The 27,898-nt window shown below is 43.3% G+C and overlaps 1 protein-coding gene across 3 annotated transcripts in view; it reads right to left on the bottom strand.

Moving 5' to 3' along the window:
• Nucleotides 1-2,661: 2,661 nt before the first annotated feature.
• Nucleotides 2,662-27,898, bottom strand: part of LOC143935674 (zinc-binding protein A33-like) — a 49,379-nt gene continuing 24,142 nt past the window's right edge. Inside the window, exons 3-4 of one of the 3 annotated variants that reach the window (XR_013263570.1) lie at nt 20,730-25,477; nt 18,413-20,585 (exon numbers count right to left, since the gene is read on the bottom strand). Coding sequence is in view for 2 of the 3 variants with exons in the window: in XM_077459714.1 (XP_077315840.1) it covers nt 24,452-25,477 (1,026 nt within the window). In the remaining variant the exon portion in view is untranslated. Of the gene's footprint in view, nt 7,008-18,412; nt 25,478-27,898 lie in introns of those variants that run through there. The other 2 variants (XM_077459715.1, XM_077459714.1) reach the window with 2 other exon arrangements.

Genomic DNA, 27,898 nt, shown 5'->3' with positions numbered 1-27,898 from the left:
TAAAATGAACACAGTGGGATACCTGCCTACATACTGCTTCTGCTACCTTGCCGCCGGGCTTTGCTAACCTTGGCTTTCTCCCCAGGCCTTTCTTCTGTTATGGTGCCCAGCTGTTTCTGGGTCCTAGTCCTGTCCAGAGATATACAGCTTCAAGCTCTACCGAGCTGGCTTCAGCACAGATTCCGCCTGGCCTGTGACTTAGATACTTGTGCCAAACCGTGCTCTTTCACTTTCTGTCCCCACCTTTAAGAGTGTTGGGCAGGAGGTGCCCTGGTTAGCTGACTGATTAGCTGCAGGTGCCCCTGCAGCTAACCAGTCACCACCAGGTACATAATAAAAGTCTTGCCTCTTCATAGAAAGCTGCCAAATTGTAAATGCTTTTACATTCCTGTCTCGGTGTGGCAGCAAGTGATACATTTTTTTTAAAGGTCAGTATTGCAACAGTAGATGTTGTAAAGGGTGTGTGTTTCCATTAAAGCACATAGTGGGGGCTAGCAATTTGTGTGTAAAGGGTTAACTGTGGTATTAGCCTGTCCCAATGACAACCACTCTGTCTGCTGGTAACTTACATTGTTGTCCTGCAAACTGGAAAATCTCTGCACTTCTGTCCTTTAACCCTTTGAGGACCAAGGGACGTATTTGTCCCATGTTTTTAATTGCCTGTATAATTTGATTACGAACTTAAAATACTTTTTTTCATCATGAAGTGGCTTAGTTACAGCAACTGAAATGTAAGAACTAAAAAAAAATAATTGCCGGTAATCTTATGGTCCTCAAAGGGTTAAATACATGAAATCAAATACATGCAATGGTTACTACTGAGACAATCATTTTTGATCTTTATGAACAGGTGTTGTTTCATGTCCCAGGTAGAGCTGAGAGGTCGGAGTGATATTGAACATCAAAACCAAACACATTAAAAATCATAATGAATATGAATGAATGAATGAATAATTAAATGAATGAATAATATTATGACACATTTTTTTTTTAATTGGAGAGTTAGGGCCACGGATTTTATTAAATAACAAGATAATAACAAAACCATAATTTGGACACCAATTTTTCAAAATATACATGAACTCTGTTGTTGACCCCTACTGGCCACCAGCCATTCACAACCAGCTCGTTGGGTACACACAAGTCATTTTAAACCACCGTTCACCTGGAAAATCTTAATAATTACCTTCTTCATGAACACTATATAATCATACATATTTGTGACCATTAAGGTTGAACCAACCATCCAAACATTACCAATGATCTTGCTTTTTTGGCACCATCATTGTCCCACCAACGCTTTAACAAAATTACAACATGCCCCATAAGTCCCCTATCCTCTTCCCATATCTCAATTTGCCAAACATGTGCAAATTGAGTGTGGTTATGGCTATAAATCTAATCATAGCCATAACCACACTGTTACAAAGTGGGCAGGTGGGCCAAATTGCTCACCTCGCTGTGTTTTCTCCCACGAGGTCTACCTAAAGCAGGCCATAGATAGATCGAAATTTGGCCAGTTTGGTAGGAATCAGCCAAATCTCAATCTATCTATTTGAAGGCTGCTTGTACTGAAGTCGATCTAATGATCAAGTTCACTAAAACCAGCTTCTCTATTTTCTTTTGTGTCCTATCACTGTTAGTGGCCCCTCGGGGGGTAAATGCTTCAATAAAAATGGGTTGTATAGTCCTTATTGACTCTGTCAACTGCCCTAAAATGAGAAATAATTCTCTTTTTTGGAATATATGATGGAATGAGACATATGCATACATTTTGTTCTGAGATAGCTCTAATAGCACTGATGTAGTTGGAGGTATTTTTACTTCCGTTAGTCCCTTCTCACCATAATCTTAATGGTTCTAGTTTCTCGTTGGGTTCTAAACCATACTCCAAAGAGACCATGGTTACCCCACACTGTACTGATGATGGCCAAAAACCCTGAAACAATCGTATACAGTTTAAAATAAATGGTTCTATTATACTAGGCTGTATCCATACATCTCAAGTTTCTGACATAAGAAAGAGAATCACCTTTTAGTGCAAAGTATGTAGGCAAAGAGCATGTCCTCCCCCATTTTCACAGATCCTGAAGAACTTATGTGCAAAAAATGATTGGTTAAACCCACATTTTCATTTATTACCATGTTATTCTCTTTTTTTTCTTCTTCTTTTTCTTTCTTTTTCAAATATTTTATTTAAACCACAGGAGGCAGTTCCAGGCATTACATCAATAATGTATAATCTACAATACATTCAAATAAATTGCAGGTAACAACTCTAAACCATGAACTCAACTCAAAATATACATAACACGGTTATTCTCATTATAATGCCTTTCCAGTATACCAATCATTTAAATGTTTATTGTGATAAAACAGTTTTATAGAACATTTTGTTATAGAGGTTGGTAAATTAGACCAAAAAAGAGGGACAACTACGGAGAAAAAGAAACAGAGCGATTTGGTTTTACACGTGGGAAAGTCCCCCAAAATTAGGGACAGTTGGGAGGTATGCTTTATCTATACCATATTTCAGTAGCTCTGGATATGCGGATGGATATTTGGGCTATAAAAGCGTGATTTGCAACTTATTTTCGACGTTTGTGAAAGGAATGAAACATGAATACCTTCTTTTTAAGAATGGTTGTTTGCTGCCCCCACACCCCCCCCCCCCCCAAAAAAAAAAAAAAGACCGTCATTGGAGGTAGTAACATTTAGAACATTATTTTCTGCAGATGTAGCATATCTTTAGTATCTCTAGTGTTTTATTTTTATACCTTTTACAGCAATATCCAATAATTACAATTACACCTATAATTCTGCCTATATATTAACAAAATATATCTTTCATCTATACAACCTCCTTTTCCTTACTAGCCAGATAACCACTTGACCTCCAGAAGGTTTTACCCCCCCCCCCCCTTCATGACATGGCCATTCTTTGCTATATTGCACTGCGTTACTTTTTTTTTTATCTTTACATTTTTATTAACAGGCAAACAAAACAAAACGCAACAAGACATCATACACACTGAACCAAAAATATAATAATACAAATTTTCAAATCCAGTATAACAATAATTTATCCAATGGAGAGAGTGAAAAAAAAAAGAGCTAAAGATTTTTTCAAGTAAACATTACTACGCACATATAAACAATGGCCCCCATGGGCATTCAATGCTGTATACGGTTTGTCCAGCCACTTTGCCCACACTTTATCATACTAACTAGGACAACCCCTATTCATGTAAGTATCTCTATGCAATGGAAGAATATTATTTACCAATTGTTTCCAATATGAAAGCGTAGGGGACCCAGGTTTCTTCCAATGTAGAACAATAGCTTTTCTTGTGTAAATTAGCTTTTCTGCGTTACTTTAACTGATAATTGCGTAGTGGTGCAACTCTGTACCCAGATACAATTTATGTCCTTTTTTCCTACCACTATGTTTTTTTTTGGGGGGGGTTTTTTGCGCTATAAAGAAAAAAAGGCTGATGTTTAAAAAAAAAATGTTATACTTTCTACTATAAAACATCCAATAAAAAAAATGTGAAAAAAAAATAGAATTTCTTCATAAATTTTGGCTAATATGTATTCTGCTATATATTTGTGGTAAAAAAAAAATCTAATAAGCATATGTTGATTGGTTTGCACAAAAGTTATTTTTATATAAAAAAAAAGAAAATGTTAATTCTTTTTTTAAACTTTAAAAAAAAGCAACTTATAGTGCTAAAAATATGCACTGTTCCTAATGACACTGGTTGGGAAGGGGGTTAACATCAGGGGTGATCAAGGGGTTAAATGTGTGCCTAACCAGTGTTTATGTGAACTGTATGTTGTGCTTTTACTAGGGGAAGTAATCAATTTAATTCCTTGCAGGGAAAGAAAATCTATTACTTACCCACTGAAAGGACAGGGCTCTGTCTTGTTTACATAGGCAGAGTCCTGTTCTGTGTGTGTTCCGGACGATCGGCGGGTGCCGGCGGTAATCTATTGGCCGGCACCCGCTGATCGACTTCTGCTGTGTAAAATCACAGCAGAGCTCGGTCGCTGGCGGCATGCACCTGGAAATGGCAGGGGAGTTGCCTTGCTGCTGTATATCTAGGTTATATGATGGGCAAGTGGTTAAGCAGACCATACATGAGTCAAAAAAATAACACATTTTCTTGTAAAAAAAAAAAAAAAGTTTGATTTTCTAATAATTAGTGTGCCCACAGCAAAGGGACGATTTTTATGCTGCCATCAAAAATGACCAATGGAAATGATTATCAGAAAAAATTATTTTGATCGTGTATAAGGTTATCGCTTGAAAAAAATAAATAAAACTGAAATGCGCATGAGCAAAAAAGAACATTCTCTGTCACCAAAGTTCTATTTTATTTTGATGCCCATAGTGTACTGTGTGCGTGTTTTTTTTTTTCTAGTGCAGTGTATGTTTTTCTACTATAGGAAAAAAAATATTCCTGCAGCCAGAGCTGGCTGTAAGACACGCAAATTCAACATTTTGTGTAATGCAGCCTTGTAATCACAACAAAGAATAAAGACAGATAGGACTGGAAGTGTGTGAAGCAAAGCCCATAGGCGTGGGCAGGGGGGTGCCAGGTGTGTCCTCTCTTCTCCCCCCCCCTCCCCCGCTGCTAGGGTTGCCACCTGTCCAGGATTCACCCGGACAGTTCGGGTTTGGCATCATGCGTCCAGGTTTCAGCCTGCCTGAAACCCGGACACATTATTGAGACTGGACTATGGCTTCCCAGAAGGGTTGCTGGCTGCATTTGTCTAAGCTGAGAGTGTCCAATACACTCTGTTTCACACTGCCCAAAGCCATTATTAACAACCCCCCCCCCCCCAAATACACATACAGATGGGAGAGGAGCGAGGGCTCGATCTGCACCTCTTCCTCCTGCCCCTACCCCTCTGCCCACACTCCAATTCCCAGAGATGTGCCTCGGAAATGGAAAGTGGGGGCTGGAAATTTGAAGTCCAGCAGCCTCAGAGACATCTGGATGAAAGGTGCTGACTGCCAAGGGGTAAGTGAGCTCACCATCCATCCCTGTTTGTGACTGAAGTCTCCTACCTTCTCTCTCCTGCCTCTGAGTGAGTACACTAAGGTAAAACAGGGTTCTCAGAGCACCCCTTACATCACAGTTCCCCTTTACACCAAAGCCACAGTGTTCCCCCTTACATCAGAGTTCTCAGTGTTCCCCCTTAGATCAGGGTTCGCAGAGCATCCCTTATGTCACAGTCCCCAGAGTTCTCCCTTACATCAGAGTCTACAGAATCCCCCCTTACAGTGGATGGGAACTCTGCGAGTTCAAATGTAAAAGGAGAACTCTGTGGACTCTGATGTAAATCAGGACTCTTGTTATTAACTTCATATGATTAGAAATGCTATTCAATAGCAAAATATATGTATAGTTTATATTAAAAAAAATAAAATAATTCTGTGCGCCGCTAAAGTGTTCGGGTTTGACTTGAAGAAAAGGTGGCAACCCTACCCGCTGCTGTGGGGGATGTTTTGGGATAGAGAGTGGGAATGGCTAGTAAATATGTCATTTACTTTCCCCTTCCTTTTCTAAATGAACACAGTGAACACACACGCTCACTGTGTCCATTCCGAACTAAAGCATAGTAAACTGTATTTACTATGCTTCAGTTTGTGAATGAACGGGAAGCCACTCAGCACAGAGCACTTGCTATTCATTCACTGCCACGTGCAGCTGAGGCTGCAGAAAAAGGCGAGTGTGTTTGAGCTTTGGGGTTCACGCCCTAATCCAATAGGCTGCGCACACCTATGGCAAAGCCATTTAAAATAATAAGCCCAGTTTATTATTATTATTTCAAGTCAAGAGGTCAAAATAGATTCCATCACTTCGGCAAATAAAGAAAAAAAAAGTGTTTTCGAGGGGAAAATGACAAAACAATGTTGGCACAATTGTATGAAAAATCAAACAACATTTTTGATTTCCTTTTGATGGATCAGTCGTTTTTCTACTCATCCATGGCCTGCCTTAGTTAAGCAAAGTCAATGGCCTTAAATCTTCTTCCTTTGCTGGAACTCCTGGGCTGAAAAATGGAAATAACTCCCCCACAAAATGGCACCCTGTGATTTCAAAGATTAGGCCGGTGATATCTACATCATAGAAAGCCAAGTAGCCCTCTAAAATGTCAACGAACACCCCAATTCTCAGGGGAGAACGCATAGACTTTGGACATATCAACCCACAGCCACTGAAGACCTTGTCTCCTTGTTTATTTAACACCCAATACCCCCTTTCTGGCTCCAGGCTTTGAGGTCCTTTTCTTGGCACTGACTCTTTCACAATGCCAATAATCCAGTTGCTTTTATGGCCAACATCCACTTCCCAGTAGTGTTGCCCAGACTTGAACCCAGGAACCCCCAAGACATAAAGCCCAGGATCAAAACAGTTGGGACTTTTGAGGGGTTGTGCGAGAGGTGAGAACCTCACTTGCTTGAGATTTTTGGAGAGGACAAGGTTAGTATGAGCACTCTGTGGGTCAAACTGTAAAGATCTCTGCCGTGGTTTTACAACATGCCTTAACCCTCTCCACTCCCGTGTGACGATAGGAGATACATGGCCATGTAATGCCACCTCAAATTTGGAGAGATCCTCTAACTTTGCCTTGAACATATTCAGTACTTCAGTATCTACAATTATCATACCTCCATTTTCGAGATGGAAAAGCAATGTTTGAATGGAGGAACACAGGTCTGAAGCCAGAGATTCTCTATTCTGTAAATCCTTCATGGCTTTTTGTTCGTTATCTTCAGTTTTGGCGAGCTGCACACTTTCCTCTTTTAAAAGATGTTGGTGAAGTTGCTGAATGGATTCACTAATTTTCTCTCTGTACCGATTGGCGGTGGAATGCAATGAGTTCAATTTCTTTTCATACTGTTCAAACAATTCCCATGCTTCCTGCTGCATTAAAAGGACTTCTTTAGTCAATTGTGTTTTTTCATCTTCTTGATGGTCATTTTGAGAAAGGCTCTGGTTAGAGAGAACACAATCAGTTATCAACATGTTGAACAACAAACAAAAGGCATGAAACATCCATTATTATGTCATTTAATAAGTAGGTGCAGTGCATCCGGAAAGTATTCACAGCGCTTCACTTTTTCCACGTTTTGTTATGCTACAGCCCTTTTCCAAAATAGATTAAATTCGTTATTTTCCAAAAAAAATTCTACAAACAATGCCCCATAATGACAAAGTGAAAGAAGTTTGTTTGAAATCTTTGCAAATTTATTAATAAATAAATATAAATATTATAAATAAATAAATATTATAAATAAAAAAAATTAAAAATCACATGTACATAAGTACTCACAGCCTTTGCCATGACACTCAAAATTGAGCTCAGGTGAATCCTGTTTCCACTGATCATCCTTGAGATGTTTCTACAACTTGATTGGAGTCCACTTGTGGTAAATTCAGTTGATTGGACATGATTTTGAAAGGCGCACACCTCTCTATATAAGGTCCCACAGTTAACAGTGCATGTCAGAGCACAAACCAAGCCATGAAGTCCAAGGAATTGTCTGTAGACCTACGAGACAGGATTGATCTGGGTAAGGGTACAGAAAAATGTCTGCAGTATTGAAGATCCCAATGAGCACAGTTGCCTCCATCCATAAATTGAAGAAGTTTGGAACTACCAGGGCTCTTCCTAGAGTGGGCCACCTGGCAAAACTGAGCGATCGGCAGAGAAGGGCCTTAGTCAGGGAGGTGACCAAGAACCCGATAGTAACTCTGACAGAGCTCCAGCATTTTCCCGTGGAGAGAGGAGAACCTTCCAGAAGAACAACCATCTCTGGAGCACTCCACCAATCAGGCCTGTATGGTAGAGTGGCCAGACAGAAGTCACTCCTTAGTAAAAGGCAAATGACAGCCCATCTGGAGTTTGCTAAAAGGCACCTGAAGGACTCCCAGACCATGAGAAACAAAATTCCCTGTTCTGATGAAACAAAGATTGAACTCTTTGGTCTAAATGGCAAGCGTAATTTCTGGAGGAAAACAGGCACTGCTCATCAGGCCAGCATCATGCTGTGGGGATGTTTTTCAGTGGCAGGAACTGGGAGACTAATCAGGATTGAGGGAAAGATGAATGCAGCAAAATATAGAGACATCCTTGATGAAAACCTGCTCCAGAGTGCTCTGGACCTCAGACTGGGGAGAAGGTTCATCTTCCAACAGAACAATGACCCTAAGCATATAGTGAAGATAAAAAAGGAGTGGCTATGGCACAACTCTGTGAATGGCCTTGATTGCCCAGCCAGAGCCCAGACCTGAACCCGATTGAACATCTCTGGAGAGATATGAAAATGGCTGTACATCGATGCTCCCCATCCAACCTGATGGAGCTTGAGAGGTCCGGCAAAGAAGAATGGGAGAAACTGCCCATGAATAGGTGTGCCAAGCTTGTAGCATCATACTGAAAAAGACTTGAGGCTGTAATTGGTGCCAAAGGTGCTTCAACAAAGTATTGAGCAAAGACTGTGAATACTTCCATGTTGTCATTATGGGATATTATTTGTAGAATTTTAAGGAAAATAATACATTTTATATATTTTGGAATAAGGCTGTAACATAACAAAATGTGGAAAAAGTGAAGCGCTGTGAATACTTTCCAGATGCACTGTATATCAGTCTTATTATAAATTGGAGGAATACATTTGTCTACCATGGTATTTTCTGTAGATATCTGTATTTGTTAATTGCAGCTTATACATACTCTCTATTGGAGACAATCAGAAACTGTTAAAACAAATCATCGATATGTTCCTGTTTATTGAATTCTACTGGACTTTGTTTGCTTCAACAAACTAGTTAACCATAAACTGCCAGGTACATGTCCAGAACTTTAAAATCTATAGCCACACCCTTTAAACAATATGTGAGCCCTCACCTTGTAAAACAACCCATTCCATTTAAAATAGGGAGGAACTTGTCCTTTTGTCTATAGTTCTGGGCATTTTTCAAGTTTTCCCCTAATAAAAACAACAAAAAACAGCAAGGACTGTTTTCTGTGTCAGAAAATCTGAAGGAAATGCTATGCACCTGGCTGTGCAGCAGTGGGAAGCAATAGCGACTCCTACAAGGGTAGTTCTACATATAGATATAAAAAAAAATTATAAATACCATTTTTACCCCATTTACCCCCTTTTTTACCCCTATAAGTGATCACATCCCCCCTGTTCTGCATAGGGATCTTAGAGAGCTGGGGGAGGAAAAACTGCAGGACACTAATCCTCTCAGTAAACAACTTTGCAGGGGAGGGTGTGTTAGGAAAATTCTGATTATTGGAGGAAAGCAGGCTGAGTTCCCCCGAACAGCTAGAGAACTGACCATGCTGTGTTCTCCTGCCTAGTGTGGTCAGTTTTTATTAGAAAAGCAGACTGGCAGGAACACCTGGGATTTCACACAAGAGAAGCGATATAAAGAGAACTGGATACTTTCTCATACAAGAACTTGGTACAGCAGGCACATGTCATGAAATGTTTGGTTTACATATTCTTTGATTTATTCGTTCATTCCAATGATAAAATCAGTATATCTATTTCTGGAAAAAGAAAGTTAAACATACAGTGTAACTAAAGGTAAAACATTTTCTTTTAGCTTTGATTATAGTGCAGAAGGATTAGAACCCCTTTCAGTTTTTATTGCTGTCTGTGCCCCCCATTAGGGAGATTCACCCTCTTTATTTGTCCTAATTACCGTTATCAGTGAAAGCAAAAGAAAATCCCAAATTTTGGGTTGACATCAGAACAGTAATAGAGGGCAAATCATTCAATGGAGACACTATATCTGGTGACACACTGGGATTCCCTCACTTTGAAGAGATTTTCTCTCACTTCCTGTTTTGATTATAGGACAGGAAGTGAAGGAAAATCTTCCCAATGGGACACAGATGGCAAAATAAAAAAATAAAACTTCTGGGGGTTTATAACCCTCTCTTACTCTGTCCAAAATAAAAAGAAATGTTGCCCTTAGTTACACTTTAATGTCAGAAAACAGAAATAAGGACACTGTATATAGCCCATGCTCTCTTGCAACAACATCCAGTCCGAGATTGTAGGTGAGGTTTTTGGCAGTAGGAACAAGCAGATATCCAGATCTGGGTTCTCCTTGTCACTAGGACCCACTTTGTTGGTAAGTTTGCCACTGAACAAACCCTTTTCCTTCATCAGAGCTGTCAAATAATCCAGATTTGCTGGGTGTTTCCAGTTCCCTTGTCCTTCTCCCGTTCTCCCAACAGTCTCTTTGGTGCTAGAATGCATTTACATTAGGGATGCACCAATGGGGATACCAAGCATTTGAGTGAGTATTGTTAATCTCCCAAATGCTCTCAATATTTTGTGGTGCGATTTGCATCAATACAAAATGCATGGCCACAAATAGCACTGCAAATAATTGCATGCGATTTGAACAGGAATTGCAGTGCGATTCCTGTCCAAATCGCATGCCATTTCCTCCCACCGTTCCTGTGTGTATAGAAATGGATTAAAGTGCCATCTAGCGGGCAGTTTAAAAAATATAAGAACTCACAGTATATATCTGGTAGAAAATTACGGTCGCTGCAGGTGCTCACAGGTTGGAGGAGATGTAGGCATCACTTCCCCATGCCCCTAAGCTGACATCACTCCCGCCCCCCTATATCTACAGGGTCCTGGAACTTTTCCAGCGCTATGAGCACCTCCAGGGGCCCTGATTTGCTACCACCAGTGGACCGGACACCTATGTAGATTATTTTTCATGTGGGCAGATATGAACTGTGAGTTCTAACATTTTTTTAAACTGCCCACTAGATGGTGCTTTAATCCCTTTCTACACACACCCACACACACACGCACACACACACACATACCGTACACACACACACATACCGTACACACAGACACACACACATACAGTACACACACACATAGACACACACAGACACACACACACAGAGACACACACATACAGACACACACACACAGACACACACACAGACACGCACACACACACACAGACACACACACACATAAAAAAAAAAACAGTATCGGTGCAACCCTAATTTACATGTATTTTTCATGCGCTCTTATTGAAGTCTATGAGGCTTAAAGCTGTATTAATCCCAAAAGTAAACATTTATTATTATTACAGCTTATCAATTCTTAGATGTGGTTTTTGCATTCTTTCTTTTCATTATCAGTGAGAGGGATGAGACCAACCATTTACCACTGACAGGGGTGTTTATAGTGGTCAACTTATTTATTAACCACTTCCATACTGGGCACTTTTACCCCCTTCCTGCCCAGGCCAATTTTCAGCTTTCAGCGCTGTTGCACTTTGAATGACAATTGCGTGGTCATGATACACTGTACACAAACTAAAATTGTTATAATTTTTTTTGAGACAGATAGAGCTCTCTTTTGGTGGTATTCAATCACCACTGAGTTTCTTATTTATTGCTAAACAAACGTAAAAAAAAAGTTTTTCTTAGTTTCTGTTATAAGATTTTGTAAATAAGTAATATTTCTCCTTTACTGATGGGCACTGATGTGGTTGCACTGACGACCACTGCATTGATGGGCACTGATGAGGTTGCACTGACGGCCACTGCATTGATGGGCACTGATGAGGTTGCACTGACGGCCACTGCATTGATGGGCACTGATGAGGAGGCACTAATATGCAGCACTGATGAGCGCTGATAGGAGGCACTGATATGCACTTATAGGAGGCACTGATATGCACTGATAGGCGGCACTGATATGCATTGATAGGCGCAACTGATGGGCACTGACAGGTGGCACTGATAAGCACTGATTGGCATCACTTATGGGCACTGATTGTCACCCCTGGTGGGCACTGGTGTTCAGCACTGGTGGCCTCTGACATGCATTACAGATGGGAACGATCTCCCCTGTGAAGAAAGCTCCTGATCAGCTCTCCTCTCCTCATACGCTGTCAGTGTGAGGAAAGGAAAGCCGATAACCGGCATTTCCTATTCGCACTGTGATCAGCTGTGATTGGACACAGCTGATCACTTGGCAAAGAGCCTACTTCACAGGCTCTTTACCAAGATCAGTGATGTGGTGTGTCCGAAGGACGTCATATGACATGTGGTCAGAAAGGTAAATCCCCTGCCCGGCTGTCATTCTGCTATAGGCTGGGTGGGAAGGGGTTAATGTAAAGCCTTTATCCCAAAAGGAAAAAAAAAACGGTTTGCTGTAACTGCTTATAAAATATTAGCTGGAGTTTGGCTACACTGAGGAATAGTGTGGGGTTGAGGGCCATGTGAGTGGGGAAAGAAGCCGTGATGGGGGAGGAGCTAGCAGTGATGGGGGAGGGGCTCTGCAGAGACAGGTGCCAGCACCTAGCACTTTCCATAGAAGGTCAGTGGTGACCAGATCCATTCTCACCTTTCTTTGTCCTTATCCTTAATGGTGGAATAAATCCATCCATATGGACAAATATTTGGATGTATAAAGAAACCATTAAGATACATAGGGTTATAATCCTGCTTAGAAAAGGTGTTTTGCTGTGAGGACATACAGGCAGTTCTTAGTGAGATTCTTATGTAGAGGAGGAATGGAAGCAAGACGATTGCCTGAATTGGCTCCAATCTATAATATGCTTCTGCCTTTCCATTCTCAAGAGCTGTTCAAAGTATGTGCAACTGGGGGACTCTTAAGCCGCGTACACACGTAGCGGTATGTCCGACGTACTTAGTCTGGCGGAGTTCCCGCCAGACTGTCCGTCGGACTTTCCGAACGGGCTACTTGCCCACACACGGCACTTTTTGAGCGGACTAATACGGCGTACTAAGTCCGCCGTACTATCCGCCCTACTTTTGAAATGAACGGACTCGCCCACACACGCGGAGGAAAGTCCGCTCATTTCAAGCGGGTCTCCAGGTAGGCGGGGCCCGCGAAGGAGACGTCGCTGGCCCCGCCGCCTGGTATGGACTTAAAGGGGAACCCCAACGCCGAAAAAAATCGGCGTGGGGGTCCCCCCAAGTTCACAACAGACCCTTGTCCGAGCACGCTACCCGGCTGGCCAGGAAAGGGGGGCGAGCGAGCACCCCCCCTCCTGAGCCGTACCAGGCCGCGTGCCCTCAACATGGGGGTGCCTTGGGAAAGGGGGGGCCGCGCGGCCCCCCCCACCCCAAAGCACCTTGTCCCCATGTTGATGAGGACAAGGGCCTCTTCCCGACAACCCTGGCCATTGGTTGTCGGGGTCTGCGGGGGCTTATCGGAATCCGGGAGCCCCCTTTAATAAGGGGGCCTCCGGATACCGGCCCCCCACCCTATGTGAATGAGTATGGGGTACAACGTACCCCTACCTATTCACCTGTAAAATAAAAGTACAAAAAAAACACAACACACGAGATAAAATACTTTATTACACAGCTCCGGGGGTCTTCCGTCTTCGGGGGTCTTCTCGCCGGCTCCTCCGCTATCTTCTTGTAGCTCTTTTGCTAGCGGAGGAGCCCGGCTTTCTTCCTCGCCGCCGGCCTCTTCTTCCGACTTCGGGGGTCTTGTCCCCCTCTTCGGTTCTTCTGCCGGGCCACCGCGCCTTCTTCTAGCTCTTTTACAGGCGGTGGCGGCGACAGAAGACCGGGTAGCTCGCCCCCCCTTTCCTGGCCAGCCGGGTAGCGTGCTCGGACAAGGGTCTGCTGTGGACTTGGAGGGGACCCCCACGCTGATTTTTTTCGGCGTTGGGGTTCTCCTTTAAGTCCATACCAGGCGGCGGGGCCAGCAACGTCTCCTTCGCGGGCCCCGCCTACCTGGAGACCCGCTCAAAATGAGCGGACTTTTCTCCGGGCAGGAAAAGTCCGCTCATTTCAAAAGTACGGCGGACTGGCATACACACGGCCGGATTGTCCGCCGAAATGCGAGTCCGGCGGGAAGATTGGAGTGCAACACGGCATTCTAAGTCCGCCGTACTTTCGGGTCAAAAAAGTATGCTGGAGGCTACACACGGGGGGATTGTTTGGCGGACTTAAGTTTGCCGGACTTTTCCACCGGATTGTTTGATCGTGTGTACGCGGCATTATACACATAAGCATAGCTCCAAACTTTCCCTGATTTCGAGGGACTGTCCCTGATTTGGAGCAATGTCCCTCTGTCCCTCATTCCTCCTCATTTGTCCCTCGTCTTGGTCTGATCTGTATAGATGTATATAAAATGCACTTTTTATCTATCAAAAAGTGTTTCCCAGGGCTAAATCTTTTATCTGATTTCTAAATTGCTGCATTTGTAAATTCCAAAAGCCAATATAAAGGAATAGTAGTGGTAAAAAGCACTTGTGAGTTTAACCAATCTTGTTTTTTTGTACAATTCTCCTTTAAGGGGCGTGTCCTATGCCTGCATACTATTGCTGATAGGTGTCCTTCATTCCCATCTCAAAAAGTTGGGAGGTATGGATATGTATTGAACACAAAGCCCTGGGGCTGAATCTGGTATGTACCTCGGTCCTCTCCTGCAGCTGTGGCACCCCCCCTCATCTCTGCCCCCCCCCACCTTGCCTCAGCAGCTGGCAGACTCCTCTCTGTGCAGCACCCCCTCGTCTTCACCTCCCCTGGTCTCAGCATTCAGCTGACTCCAGAACACCTTTGGTCCTCCTCCAGACTCTGCACACTCAGCTTTCCAGACCAGGGGGGGTGTTTGCTGCCCCCCCTCCCACGACAAAAAAACCCATCCCCCACTGCCACTGATAATTTGCAATATTACATCTGGTTCAGGTACACTTTGGGATTCCATGTGAAAATGCATTAGCTGTCCAAATACTAATTTACTAACCCTAATTTGTTTAGCCTAGTGGAAGAGTATGCAGATCGGTTCCATAAGGAAAAATCTGTTCCATCACTGCCTGTATTTTTCATAAGATGTGCCATGATTGTAGAGTGAATAATCAAATCATTGTGGTGTAAGGGTGTATATAGCCCATAAGTCATGAACCATTTCTGCAGGTGATAGCTTGTTTTTTTTTTCAGTTAACCAGGTTCAAATATACCTATCAGGACAAGGAAGATGAAAGCTGCTATTGCTGACCCCTTTTTTCTAAAAATGCTAGTTTGCCTGGCTGCCATTCTAATGCTTTGGCTTTAATACTTTCTGAATCACTAACATGAAATACGTTTCTTCTCTTTTTGCTTCCTCCTTCCAGGTTTACAACTAATGCCCCGTACACACGAGCGGACTTTTCAACATCCAAAGTCCGAAGGACCGAGTCCGTCAGACTATCCGATCGTGTGTGGGCTGCAACGGACTTTTGATTCGCCAAAGTCTGACGGACTTTAGAAATGAAGCATGCTTCAAATTTTCCCGAAGGAACTCCGCCGGACCCGGTCCCCTTCGAAAACTCCGCTCGTGTGTATGCTACTCCGACGGACTAAAACCGACGCTAGGGCAGCTATTGGCTACTGGCTATGAACTTCCTTATTCGAATCCAGTCGTACGTCATCACGTTCGACTCCGTCGGAGTTTGGTGTGATGGTGTGTGTCCAAGTCCGTTCGGTCGAAAAGTCCGCCAGAACTCCGTCGGAACTCCGGCGGAACTCCGGCGGAACTCCTTTGGAAGTCTGCCGGACATAAGTCCTCTCGTGTGTACGCGGCATTAGAACTCTTGAAGTCGGCTTCAGCTCTATTCTGTGGACTTTGTGAATGGGGGGTGCCCCTTCCTTTCAATCGGCTTGCACTGAGCTCTGCAGATTGTAGGGAGAAGGCTGGTCCATTACAAGGTTTTATTTGGCCTAGCTAGGGTCAGTGGCATATCCTCAAAGTGCACTGAATAAGGATGAACTGCTTACTCATCATATAACCAAGATATTGTCAGGGCTGGGCTCTGCCCTTCCTTCTCTGAGCTGGCCACTCAGCTGTCAGCTAATTTCCAGCTCCTATCTCTCCACAGTTACTCAGCTGTTGATGATATCCTGCTCGTCAGTCCTGCCTACTTAACCACTTGCCGACCGCCGCACGACGATGTACGTCCATTTTTTGAAGAGGGATATCTCGGTAACGGCAGCAGCTACTGCCACAACCGAGATATCCATCTCTTCAGGCGGCGGTCGGCTGTACGATAACGGTGGTCTCCGCGGCGGATTCGCCGCGAGATCACCGCTATCGGCGGCGGGAGAGGTGCCACCCCCCCTCCGCCCGCCCTCCCGCACCTTCCGCCGCTTACCGGAGCCGTCGGTAGCGGCGGAGGCGATCGGGTCCTTCCGTCTGCTGGGCATAGAGACAAGTGAGGCTAAGATGGCCCCCACTCGTCTCTATACCATAGGAGGGCGGAAGCGACGTCAAAACGTCACTTCCGCCCATACCTCTTAAAGGTATATATTTTTTTTAAATGTCAGATTTTCTTTTATTTATTTATTTATTTTTTTGTTGCATTTTAGCCCAAATATGAGATCTGAGGACCTTTTGACCCCAGATCTCATATTTAAGAGGACCTGTCATGCTTTTTTCTATTACAAGGGATGTTTACATTCCTTGTAATAGGAATAAAAGTGATCCATTTTTTATTTTTTTTTTAAAGTGTAAAAATAAATAAAATAAATTAAAATAAATAAGAAAAAAAAAAATTTTTTTTTAAAAACACCCCGTTACGACGAGCTTGCGCACAGAAGCGAGCGCATACGTGAGTAGCGCCCGCATATGAAAACGGTGGTCAAACCACATATGTGAGGTATCGCCGCGATCGGTAGAGCGAGACCAATAATTCTAGCCCTAGACCTCCTCTGTAACACAAAAAATGCAACCTGTAGAATTTTTTAAATGTCGCTTATGGAGATTTTTGAGGCTAAAAGTTTGACGCCATTCCACGAGCGGGCGCAATTTTGAAGCGTGACATGTTGGGTATCAATTTACTCGGCATACCATTATCTTTCACAGTATAAAAAAGAATTGGGCTAATTTTACTGTTGTCTTATTTTTTTATTCAAAAAAGTGAATTTTTTCCAAAAAAAGTGCGCTTCTAAGATCGCTGCGCAAATACGGTGTGAAAAAAAGTATTTCAATGACCGCCATTTTATTCTCTAGGGTGTTAGAAAAAAAACAATATAAAATGTTTGGGGGTTCTAAGTAATTTTCTAGCAAAAAAAACAGTTTTAAACATGGAAACACCAAGTCCGAAAAAGAGGCCTGGTCCTTAAGTGGTTAAGCTGTCCAGTCCAGAGGAGCTCTGCCTTCACCTTGTTCACCTTGGTCACATCACAAGAAACATCTCAGACTTCTGGCTTGGCTGACTATCCATTCCTGTTACTGAACTCTAGTTATGTTTTGACTACGTTTGTTCTTTTTACTTGTATTAAACAATTGTGATTTAACTGTACTTCTGTTTCGGTCTGATTTGATGGTTTCTGACAGATATACAGTGGCAAGGTGACTTGGCTGTGCCAGATCACGTACCTGGCGCTGGCAGAGACTCGGCTGTGGTGGGACTGAACCGGGGGCCTCTGATGGAGATCCTAATAGAAGAGGAGACTTAGGCCGCGAACACACGGGCGGACTGTCTGACGGACTTGGTCCGCTGAAACGTGTTTCAGCGCACAATCCGCTCGTGTGTGGGCTTCAGCGGACTTTTTCAGCGGACAGTCTGGCGGACTAAGTCTTTCGGAATTTCCGTAATATTGTCCGTCCAAACTTGGTTTCAGCGGACAGTCCGCTCGTGAGTAGGCTAGTTTGACGGACTAAGTATGGCGCATGCTCAGAAAGGATTTACACGGCCGAAGGTTGCATTGCAGTGTATTGGACGTCGTATTTCTAGTCCCGTCGTACGTGCTGTACACGTCATCGCGCAAGCTTTCAGCGGACTGTCTGTTCATCGTGTGTGGTCAAGTCCGTTCATTCAAAAGTAGGACGGACTGTCTGTCGGATTGTCTGATGGACTTAGTTGGACGGATAGTCCGCCCGTGTGTACGCGGCCTTAGATGGGGACGTAAGGGGGGAACTTTAATGGGGACCCAAATTTAAAGCAGGACTGTGATAGGGACTTTTGATAGGTAACCAAATGTAAGAGTGACACTGATGGAGATTTTTTTTGCCTGCAATTATTTTTAAAAAGTACAATGCGACCCTCAAGGGCCTCCAAACTGTGGCCCGGGGGCCAGATGTAGCCCTTTGCTTGCCTTTATCTGGCCCTTGGGGCATCATTCCCTGTACTGATACCATCAATGGGTAGTATTCTTCTAATGACACCAGCAATGCAGCACTATTTCTTCAATTAAATCCAATGATGGAGCACTGATGCTGGGGCATTTTCTACTCCCAATGGCCACAGTCTGGACCCCCTAAAGCCTGAAGGATAGTAAACTGACCCTTTGCCTCGAAAGTTTGGAGACCCCTGCTCTAGAGGATTTCCTAGATGGGCCTGACCAACTGATCTTCAACAATGTGTAATCATTACTATACAGAAAAAGATTTTATTGCTTTCAAGTAAGTTTACAAAACAACTACATTTATAATTCAGATGACTGACATTTTGTAGACTTTTTTACTTTATATTATTTTAATTTCTGGTAAATTACATTAAATATGCAGCAAGTTTAAAAAAGCACCATTGTTACTTGTTGAGAATTTGAAGAAGTCTTTTACATAAAATATTTTACATTTTTAAACTTAATTTCTGTTAAACTAAACATATGAAAAAAGAAATGGTGTATTAGAAAAGCATGAATATCCAAAAGGTAAGTAAGGTATGTGTTATTAAGAGATCTATATTTTCTAGTACCATTAAAAATAGATGACACATATGAAAAATATGTAAACATTTAAAATATTAAATGCAGAAAATGTGATGTGCAAAATGGTAAAGAATGGATGCCAGTTGTGTTGATGTGTATTGAATCAAGCATGATTTAAACATGATTGGCAGGAAGGTTGCTAACTAAGGCCCCTTTCACACGGGACGGATCAGTAATGATCTGCCCCGTGATGATCCGCTCGCTCAGCGGGGATCGCTCTGTTGTCCCCGCTGAGCCAGCGGCGGACAGGGCGGTCTCCGCACACTGTGCAGGGACCGCCCTGTCAGCTCTCCGTTCTCCTTTATGGGGATTGGATGAGCACAGACCGTCTGTCCGTGTTCATCCGATCCGCTCTGCATACGGATAGAAAAATAGGATTTTCCTCCGTCTTCAGAATCGGACAATAGCGGAGGCGGACAATAGCGGGTGTCTGCGGATGTTCATCCGCAGACACCCGCTATCCCATAGGGATGCATGTATGTCCGTATTTCATCCGCAAACGGATGGATGAAATACGGACATACTGTCTGCATGTGTGAAAGGGGCCTTACATACTTGATATGATGTCAAATCTGACTTAAGTGAATGTAAATAAAATGAGACACATAATGCAATGCCAGAAACCCCAAGCTGGTATAGCTTGGAGGTGAGCATTCTAGCAAGAAGCCAATTACTGTATGTTAGTAGACCCTTCACTTTTGTAAACATTTTATTCTAGCTTTTCATGTGACAACACTGAAGGAATGGCACTTTGCTACAATATAAAGTAGTGAGTGTACAGCTTGTATAACAGTTTAAATTTGCTGTCCCCTCAAAATAACTCAACACAGCTATTAATGTCTAAACCGCTGGCAACAAAAGTGAGTACACCCCTAAGTGAAAATGTCCATATTGGGCCCACAAGTGTCAATATTTTGTGTGGTCACCATTATTTTCCAGCACTGCCTTAACCCTCTTGGGCATGGAGTTCACCAGAGCTTCACAGGTTGCCTCTGGAGTCCACTTCCACTTCTCCGTGACAACATCACGGAGCTTGTGGATGTTAGAGACCTTGTGCTCCTCCACCTCCCGTTTGAGGATGGCCCACAGATGCTCAATAGGGTTTAGGTCTGGAGACATGCCTGGCCAGTTTCTTTAGCTAGGCATTGGTCGTCTTTGAGGTGTGTTTGGGGTCGTTATCACATTGAAATACTGCCCTGCGGCCCAGTCTCCGAAGGGAGGGGATCATGCTCTGCTTTAGTATGTCACAGTACATGTTGGCATTCATGGTTCCCTCAATGAACTGTAGCTCCCCAGTGCCGGCAGCACTCATGCAGCCCCAGACCATGACACTCCCACCACCATGCTTGACTGTAGGCAAGACACACTTGTTTTTGTACTCCTCACCTGATTGCCACCACACACGCTTGACACCATCTGAACCAAATACATTTATGTTGGTCTCATCAGACCACAGGACATGGTTCCAGTAATTCATGTCCTTAGTCTACTTGTCTTCAGCAAACTGTTTTGTTTCTTGTGCATTATCTTTAGAAGAGACTTCCTTCTGGGGAGACAGCCATGCAGACCAATTTGATGCACCATGTGGTGTATGGTCTGAGCACTGACAGGCTGATCCTCCACACCTTCAACCTCTGCAGCGATGCTGGCAGCACTCATACGTCTATTCCCCAAAGACAACCTCTGGATATGACGCTGAGCACGTGCACTCAACCTCTTTGGTCCACCCTGGCGAGGCCTATTCTGAGTGGAACCTGTCTTGTTAAACCTCTGTATGGTCTTGGCCACCATGCTGCAGCTCAGTTTCAGGGTGTTGGAAATCTTCTTATAGCCTAGACCAGTGATGGCGAACCTTGGCACCCCAGATGTTTTGGAACTACATTTCCCATGATTCTCATGCACTCAGCAGTGTAGTTGAGCATCATGGGAAATGTAGTGCCAAAACATCTGGGGTGCCAAGGTTTGCCATCACTGGCCTAGACCGTCTTTATGTAGAGCAACAATTCTTTTTTTCAGATCCTCAGAGAGTTTTTTGCCATGAGGTGCCATGTTGAACTTCCAGTGACCAGTATGAGAGAGTGAGAGTGATAACACCAAATTTAACTCACCGGCTCCCCATTCACACCTGAGATCTTGTAACACTAAGGAGTCACATGACACCGGAGAGGGAAAATGGCTAATTGTGCCCAATTTGGATGTTTTCAGTTAGGGGTGTACTCACTTTTGTTGCCAGCGGTTTAGACATTATTGGCTGTGTTGAGTTATTTTGAGGGGACAGCAAATTTACACTGTTATACAAGCTGTACACTCACTACTTAACATTGTAGCAAAGTGTCATTTCTTCAGTGTTGTCACATGAAAATATAGAATAAAATATTTACAAAAATGTGAGGGGTCACTTTTGGGAGATACTGTACATCCTATTGAAGTTATTTTACCTGTTAACCCACTTTTAAAATGTATCTCTGGTAGAAAAAGCCCACCACCTCATTCTTTTTTCACATTTACTTTCCTTCCCTTTAGTTGAAGGCACTTCCATTAAGATAAATCATTCTTTTTTTTTTTTTTGGATAGAGTAGGAACGATAAACTATCAGGTTATTTTTGCTGGCTGCCTACCATTAATAAGATTTCACTTAACTTCCAATTGTAGAAATGCAACAGGAAATTATAGGAAATCTCCCAAAGTAATAGGACTTCCCTTTTTAGATGGTTGTCCAAAAACAAGGATTGTCCCTATTGGAAGATTTACCTCTTGTCCTGGCAACAACTTTAACTCAAAATGTTGGACTTCTAATCACTTTCTCAGCAACAATGGTCACCAATGAAAATAATTCGGTGAATCTCTCCGAAAAAAAGAGTCTAACCCTGCTCCACTCTATCTAAAACAAAAAAAAAAATGCCTATACATATACTTTAGCCATTACATGTCCTAATTAATTTCAATGTTTTCAGTTTGCTTTATTTCACTGTGGGACAACCGGATTACTAGTGCAGCCCATAGACATTAAAAGGCACTTTATGCACTCATGATGCAACTACCATTAGGCAAACCTTTAAAGAGATACAGAGGGCTCCATAAACTTGCAAAGATGAGTTTTTTGCATATTAAAAACACTAGTTTAAAGTTTCATAATCAATAGAGGTAATTAATAGAGGTATATGGTTATTAAATATATTTTTAAATTAAACTAATTTACATTATCTATTATTAAATTCGGGCAGCAAAAGACCAATGAGAGCTTTTGGTCGGAAAATGCGACCGTATGCATGCTCCATTGGACTTTTGCTGGCCGAATTCCAGCCAGCAAAAGATTGAGAGCATGTTCTCAATTTTTCAGACGGAAAAAGTTCAGATCGAAAATTACGATCGTCTGTACCAATTCCAACGTATAAAATTCCTACACACGCTCGGAAACAATTTGACGCATGCTCGGAAGCATTGAACTTCATTTTCTCGGCTCATCGTAGTGTTGTATGTCACCGCGTTCTTGACGTTCGAACGTTCAGTAAGCTTTTGTGTGAGCGTGTATATGCAAGCCAAGCTTGAGCCGAATTGATGGTTTTTCCAACGGAAAATCCGCTCGTCCGTACGCGGCATTAGTATGTCATTTTGAACTGATATCAGCCTCTTTAAGCCCGGGTTCACACTAGCTGCGGCCCCGGCTCACATCAGGGGGTCCAGTGTGTCCCTGTTCTCCATTCCAGGTGGGAATCAGGTTGGAATCTTTGCCTGAATTCGGACCTGAAATGGAGGCAAAGTTGCACAGGATGGAGGTGTGTGAACCGGCTCCATTGAGAACTGGTCACACTCTCCTGTCATGGAAATTGGATGTGGTGAAACCCACATTCAATTCGCATGACTAAACCCAGCCTAAATCTGCTGTGCAGCAGCATTCAAGTTGCCCATAAATATATTGAATTTTGATCCATCTATCACCGTTCCCACTTCTCAGGGGCTGATCTAACAGTCAACTTCTATCAAATAGGACTGTTGGAAAACTTTTGTCCATCAGTGTCTTGCAGTCAATTTGCTGCAGCTGCTGATCAGTGTATACTAACAGTGGTGAAGTCCTGCTGTCAGAATACAATGGCACAACAGGGAGATCCCTTCATTTATCTTGCATGTGTGGATAGGGAGATCCACACTTTAGTTTTTTTTTTTCTGTCAGCCCACCACCCGATCAAAAAGAAAAGAAATGACCATCTATGGCCATCCTCAGAGTAAACATAGGAATGAGTCATCACTACTGTGTTGCTGCTGCTCCTTTATTGTCCAATCCCAGGCCTAGTGTCACCTAGCTGTATTTTTTAACTGCAGCAGAGAAAAGGTAAGTCACTGGCCTGGCTGTATAGTCTGGTATATGTATGTGAAACCAGGACTTTTTTCCTCAGAAACCAGGTACAGGAACTCAATCACTACCCCCACAGACACACCTTCCATCAAATAGTGGGTGTGGTCAAATGTAACTAACAGTTGGAGGGTCTTAAGGAGCATTAAATACCAGGATTGCATTAAGTACAGAGTGCAGAGTTACGGGGGATTGGGCTACACACAGAGTGCAGAGTTCTGGGAGATTGGGCTACACACAGAGTGCAGAGTTCTGGGGATTGGGCTACCCACAGGGTGCAGAGTTCTGGGGAATTGGGCTACACACAGAGTGCAGAGTTCTGGGGGGTTGGGATACACACAGAGTGCAGAGTTCCGGGGGGTTGGGCTACACACAGAGTGCAGAGTTCCGGGGGGTTGGGCTACACACAGAGTTTAGAGTTCTGGGGGGTTGGGCTACACACAGAGTGCAGTGTTCTGGGGGGTTGGGCTACACACAGTGCAGAGTTCTGTGGGATTGGGCTACACACAGAGTGCAGAGTTCCAGGGGATTGGGTTACACACAGAGTGCAGAGTTCCGGGAGTGTGCTACCTACATTGTGCAAAGTTCAGGGTTGCGCTACATGCACAGTGCAGAGTTCAGCCTTCTTCCACAGCTGCTTACCTCTGCATCCCTCATCCATATCTCACTTCCACCCATCTTCAGCTCTGACCACCACATGCAACCCCCTCCCCACCTCCTTAAAAGCTTCACCATCTTCCACATGTCTTACTGGTGTTGCTGTATTAAGCTGAAGCACCCTAATACCTCCCCGCACACTGTAGGTAGCTCCGCCTTTGACTGGCGAGGAGATCCTCCAGTGGAGGTGTCGGCATCTGCACTGCACCCTAGGCACCTGCATCTCTGGGAGCCATTGGAGACAAGCTGTCACTTGTAAAAGCGGAAGCCAGACTTCTGTGTTTACAAGTGATAGTGGTGAGCAGGGAGCAGAGGGCCTTAGCCAAAGGTGGTGAAACAGAGTTCCACCATGTTCCAGCTGAAAAAAATGCTCTGTATGAAACTACGCTGCATTGCAAAATCCCCAATTTTTAATGCAATCAAAAAGGTTGATCTCATTGCACTCATTTGGAGATGAGCTCATGTAATACTTTTTGGATTGAACTAACTGGTAAATATATTCACACATTGTGAAAAATCCAGTCCAAGCTTTCTGGAAACACATTTACTATAAAATAATGTAAGTATTAATTATGTTAGCCAGCAACTGATTGTTTTCTGATTTCAACGTATTTTAAAGCAATAGCCCTTTGCTGCTTTTGCACAGTTCACTGAGCACCTTTACTTCTGCTTAGGTGACTTTGTTCTCCTTTAAGGGCACAAAGTTAATGGGCACCAGTCTTCTTCACTCACGGGCATTCCAGGGCAAAAAAAAGGAAACAGCCTCTGTCCAGAACAAACCGAGACCTGAAAAATAAGTCCTGTTGTGTCAGCATCGTAAAAAAACAGGTGATTTTTGAATAAGTCCAAGCAAACTCCAATCCTCAAGGGCAATGTTTCCAGTTTTAGGATCACAAAAAATTCCCCAATCCCATAAAATGCAGTGTCTTGCTTACGCAAAACCCAATAACCGTTTGCTGAATTTAATTCCCATGTTCCTTTGCGTTCTACCGACTCCCGCACAACACCAATGATCCAACTGCTCTTGCTGCCCACGTCTACTTCCCAATAGTGGCGACCTGATTTAAATCCAGGCTTTCCCAAAATATATAAACCTGGCTCAAAACAGTCCTTCTTTAGCTCTGTTGTCTCAAGATTGGGCTCAAATCTCACTTGTTTAAGATCTGGAGATAGGCTGAGGTTTGGATGAGCACTTTCTGGATCAAATGCTATCTCTTCTGGTATGGGTTTCACTATATGAGTCATTTCCTTGGATAGTCGAAGATACACAGGAGGCTCCCAGCCATCTAGTCCCTCCTTAAATGACAGTGACAGTTTCCTTAACAAAGCACAATGGTTGCTTACTTTTTCCTTTGTCGTTTTCTTTTTTAGTGACTCCATACACTGCACCAAGTCCAGGAGATTCTCCTCTAGCTCGTGTTCTTCTTCATTTTCTACTCTCCTACTGTTGGCCAGTTTCATCTCTTCCTCGTCTTCCAGCAACTGGTGACAGTTCTCATAATGTCTGTTGAGATTCATCATATGTAGTGTGGAATTCTTTCTTATCGTGCTCATTTTACTCTGGATATCACTGAGCAGCTCGCAGGAGACAACTTGCAGGTGTGAAAGAGACTGTTTGACTTCTTGTTGTAAAACTGCTGGTGATTCCGCTGGTGAAGACGCATTGTGATTTTTAGTTGGCACAGATTTGCTGATTTGGTCTTTGAATTTGCTGGTCTGTATAGAGAAGGATATATATTACCCTGTTAGGATCCAACTACAGTATAGAATCATTTTTTTTTATTTCTTTATTTTTAGTAAACACAAATTAAAAGTGTTCATAGACTTTAAATTACAGTCAAATTATTTTACAACTGTTTTGTCTTTTCTTACTAGCATTGCACATAGACATGCACATTTGTATCCAACTTGGAGGTCCAAATGGCATTAGACACAGACATTAGAGAATGAGTGGATGAAATCAGAGTTGTTGCCAAGGTTTCATTTGGACATTCCTTATCACAGAGCCATGAATATACCAGACCATACCCGGTCCTATGCCTGTGAGGCTAGACATATATGATAGTTGCCAATATGTGTCACCTGATTTGCAATAAAAGGAATTCTGAAACTGGCCTGAGAGGAGCCTGCTGTCAGAATACAATGGCACAGTAGGAGACTTGCTCCATTAACCTTGTTTGTGTGGATCTAGGAAACTTTGGAAACAAATGATCCTTTAGCCAACTGTGCTATAGTGGAATAACGGCTACAGCGCGGCTGTCCAGTTCTGGGAGGGTATCAATAGATGTCCTCCCAGGTCTCCTCCCCCCGCAGCGGGCATTTGGCACGCTCTGTGACTGCCTTCGGACACAGCTGATAACAGTTTTGGGTAAATGGCCAAACAAAGTGGCCCTTTACCATGTAATCAGCTGTGTCCAATCACAGCTGATCACATGTAAACAGACTTGCTGGTTATTGGTATTCCGTTCCTCTCACACTGTCTCTGTCGGATGAAAGGAGAGCTGTTAACTGGCAAGGCTGTCAGGACATCAATCACACTGATAATCAAGGCACTAATCATCAGTGTCCTCATCAGTGCCCATCAGTGCAGCTCATCAGCGAAAATCATTGCCTCCTATCAGTGCAGCCTCATGACTGCCGCCCATCAGTACAGCCTCATCTGTGCCCATCAGTGCAGCCTCATCTGTGCCCATCAGTGCAGCCTCATCAGTGCCCATCAGCGCAGCCTCATCAGTGTAGCCCATCAGTGCAGCCTATCAGTGTAGCCTATCAGTGCAGCCCTTATCAGTGCCCATCAATGCAGCCTAATCAGTGCTCATCAATGCAGCCTTATCAGTGCAGCCCATCAGTGCAGCCTATCAGTGCCAATCAGTGCAGCCCTTATCAGTGTCCATCAATGCAGCCTCATCAGTGTCCATCAATGCAGCCTCATCAGTCTCCATCAATGCAGCCTCATCAGTGCCCATCAATGCAGCCAAATTAGTGCCCATCAATGCAGCCTAATCAGTGCCCATCAATGCAGCCTCATTGGTGCCCATCAATGCAGCCTCACCGGTGCACATTAGTGAAGAAAAAAAATTACTTATTTGCTAAATGTTATAACAGAACCTAAGAAAAAGTTTAGTTATTTTTTTAAATTGTGGTATTTTCTTGTTTATTTAGCAAAAAATAAAAAAACCCAGCTGTAAAGCTCTAGTTGTGTGTAAAATATTATACAAAATTTCATATGGGTACAGTGTTGCATGACCACGCAATTGTCATTCAAAGATTCATTGTCCATTAGTGCCCATCAGTGCAACATATCAGTGCCACCTATCAGTGCTGCCTATTAATGCCTCCTCATCAGTTCTCATCAGTGCAGCTTCTCAGTGCCGCCTCATCCATGGCTATCAGTGCAACCTAATTAGCACCCATCAGTGAAGAAGAAAAATGATTTATTTGCAAAATTTTATAACAGAAACGAAGAAAACTTTTTTTTTGCAAAATTGTTTGTTTAGCAAAAATTAAAAAACCAAAGGGTGATTAAATACCACTAAAGGAAGCTCTATCTGTCTAAAAAAAAAAATGGTAAAATTTTCATATGGGTATAGTGTTGCATGACCGTGCAACATTCAAAGTGTGACAGTGCTGAAATCTGAAAATTGGCCTGGGCAGGAAGGGGGTGAAAGCGCCCAGTAAGCAAGTGGTTAATAACACCTGAGCATGCTTTGCCTAGGGTCAAGAAAGCAGACCTAGGGGTGCACTGCAGGTCGCCCTCACAAGCAGAAAATCCACACCTTGCCTCTCGCAATGAATTCTGCACGTGGCATAATAGTTGTCCTGTGGACAGATTCTCCCACCTGAGCTGTGGATCTCTGCAGCTCCTCCAGAGTTACCATGGGCCTCTTGGCTACTTCTCTGATTAATGCTCTCCTTGCCCAGCCTGTTAGTTTAGGTGGACAGCCTGACAGAACAGCTGCATTTATACTGAGATTAAATTACACACAGGTGGTCTCTATTTACTAATTAGGTGACTTCTGAAGGCAATTGTTTCCACTAGATTTTAGTTAGGCTCGGTTCACACTTAAACCGCCCGTGGATTGCACAGCAATAGTGATGGACGAACTTCCGACGGGACGTTTCGCGAACGCGGACCGC

Source organism: Lithobates pipiens, unplaced genomic scaffold, assembly GCF_037356315.1.
Source record: "Lithobates pipiens isolate NorthernLeopardFrog02 unplaced genomic scaffold, aLitPip1_a1.2 Scaffold_28, whole genome shotgun sequence".
Classification (NCBI taxonomy): domain Eukaryota; kingdom Metazoa; phylum Chordata; class Amphibia; order Anura; family Ranidae; genus Lithobates; species Lithobates pipiens.
This window is presented reverse-complemented; position numbering and strand designations above follow the sequence as displayed.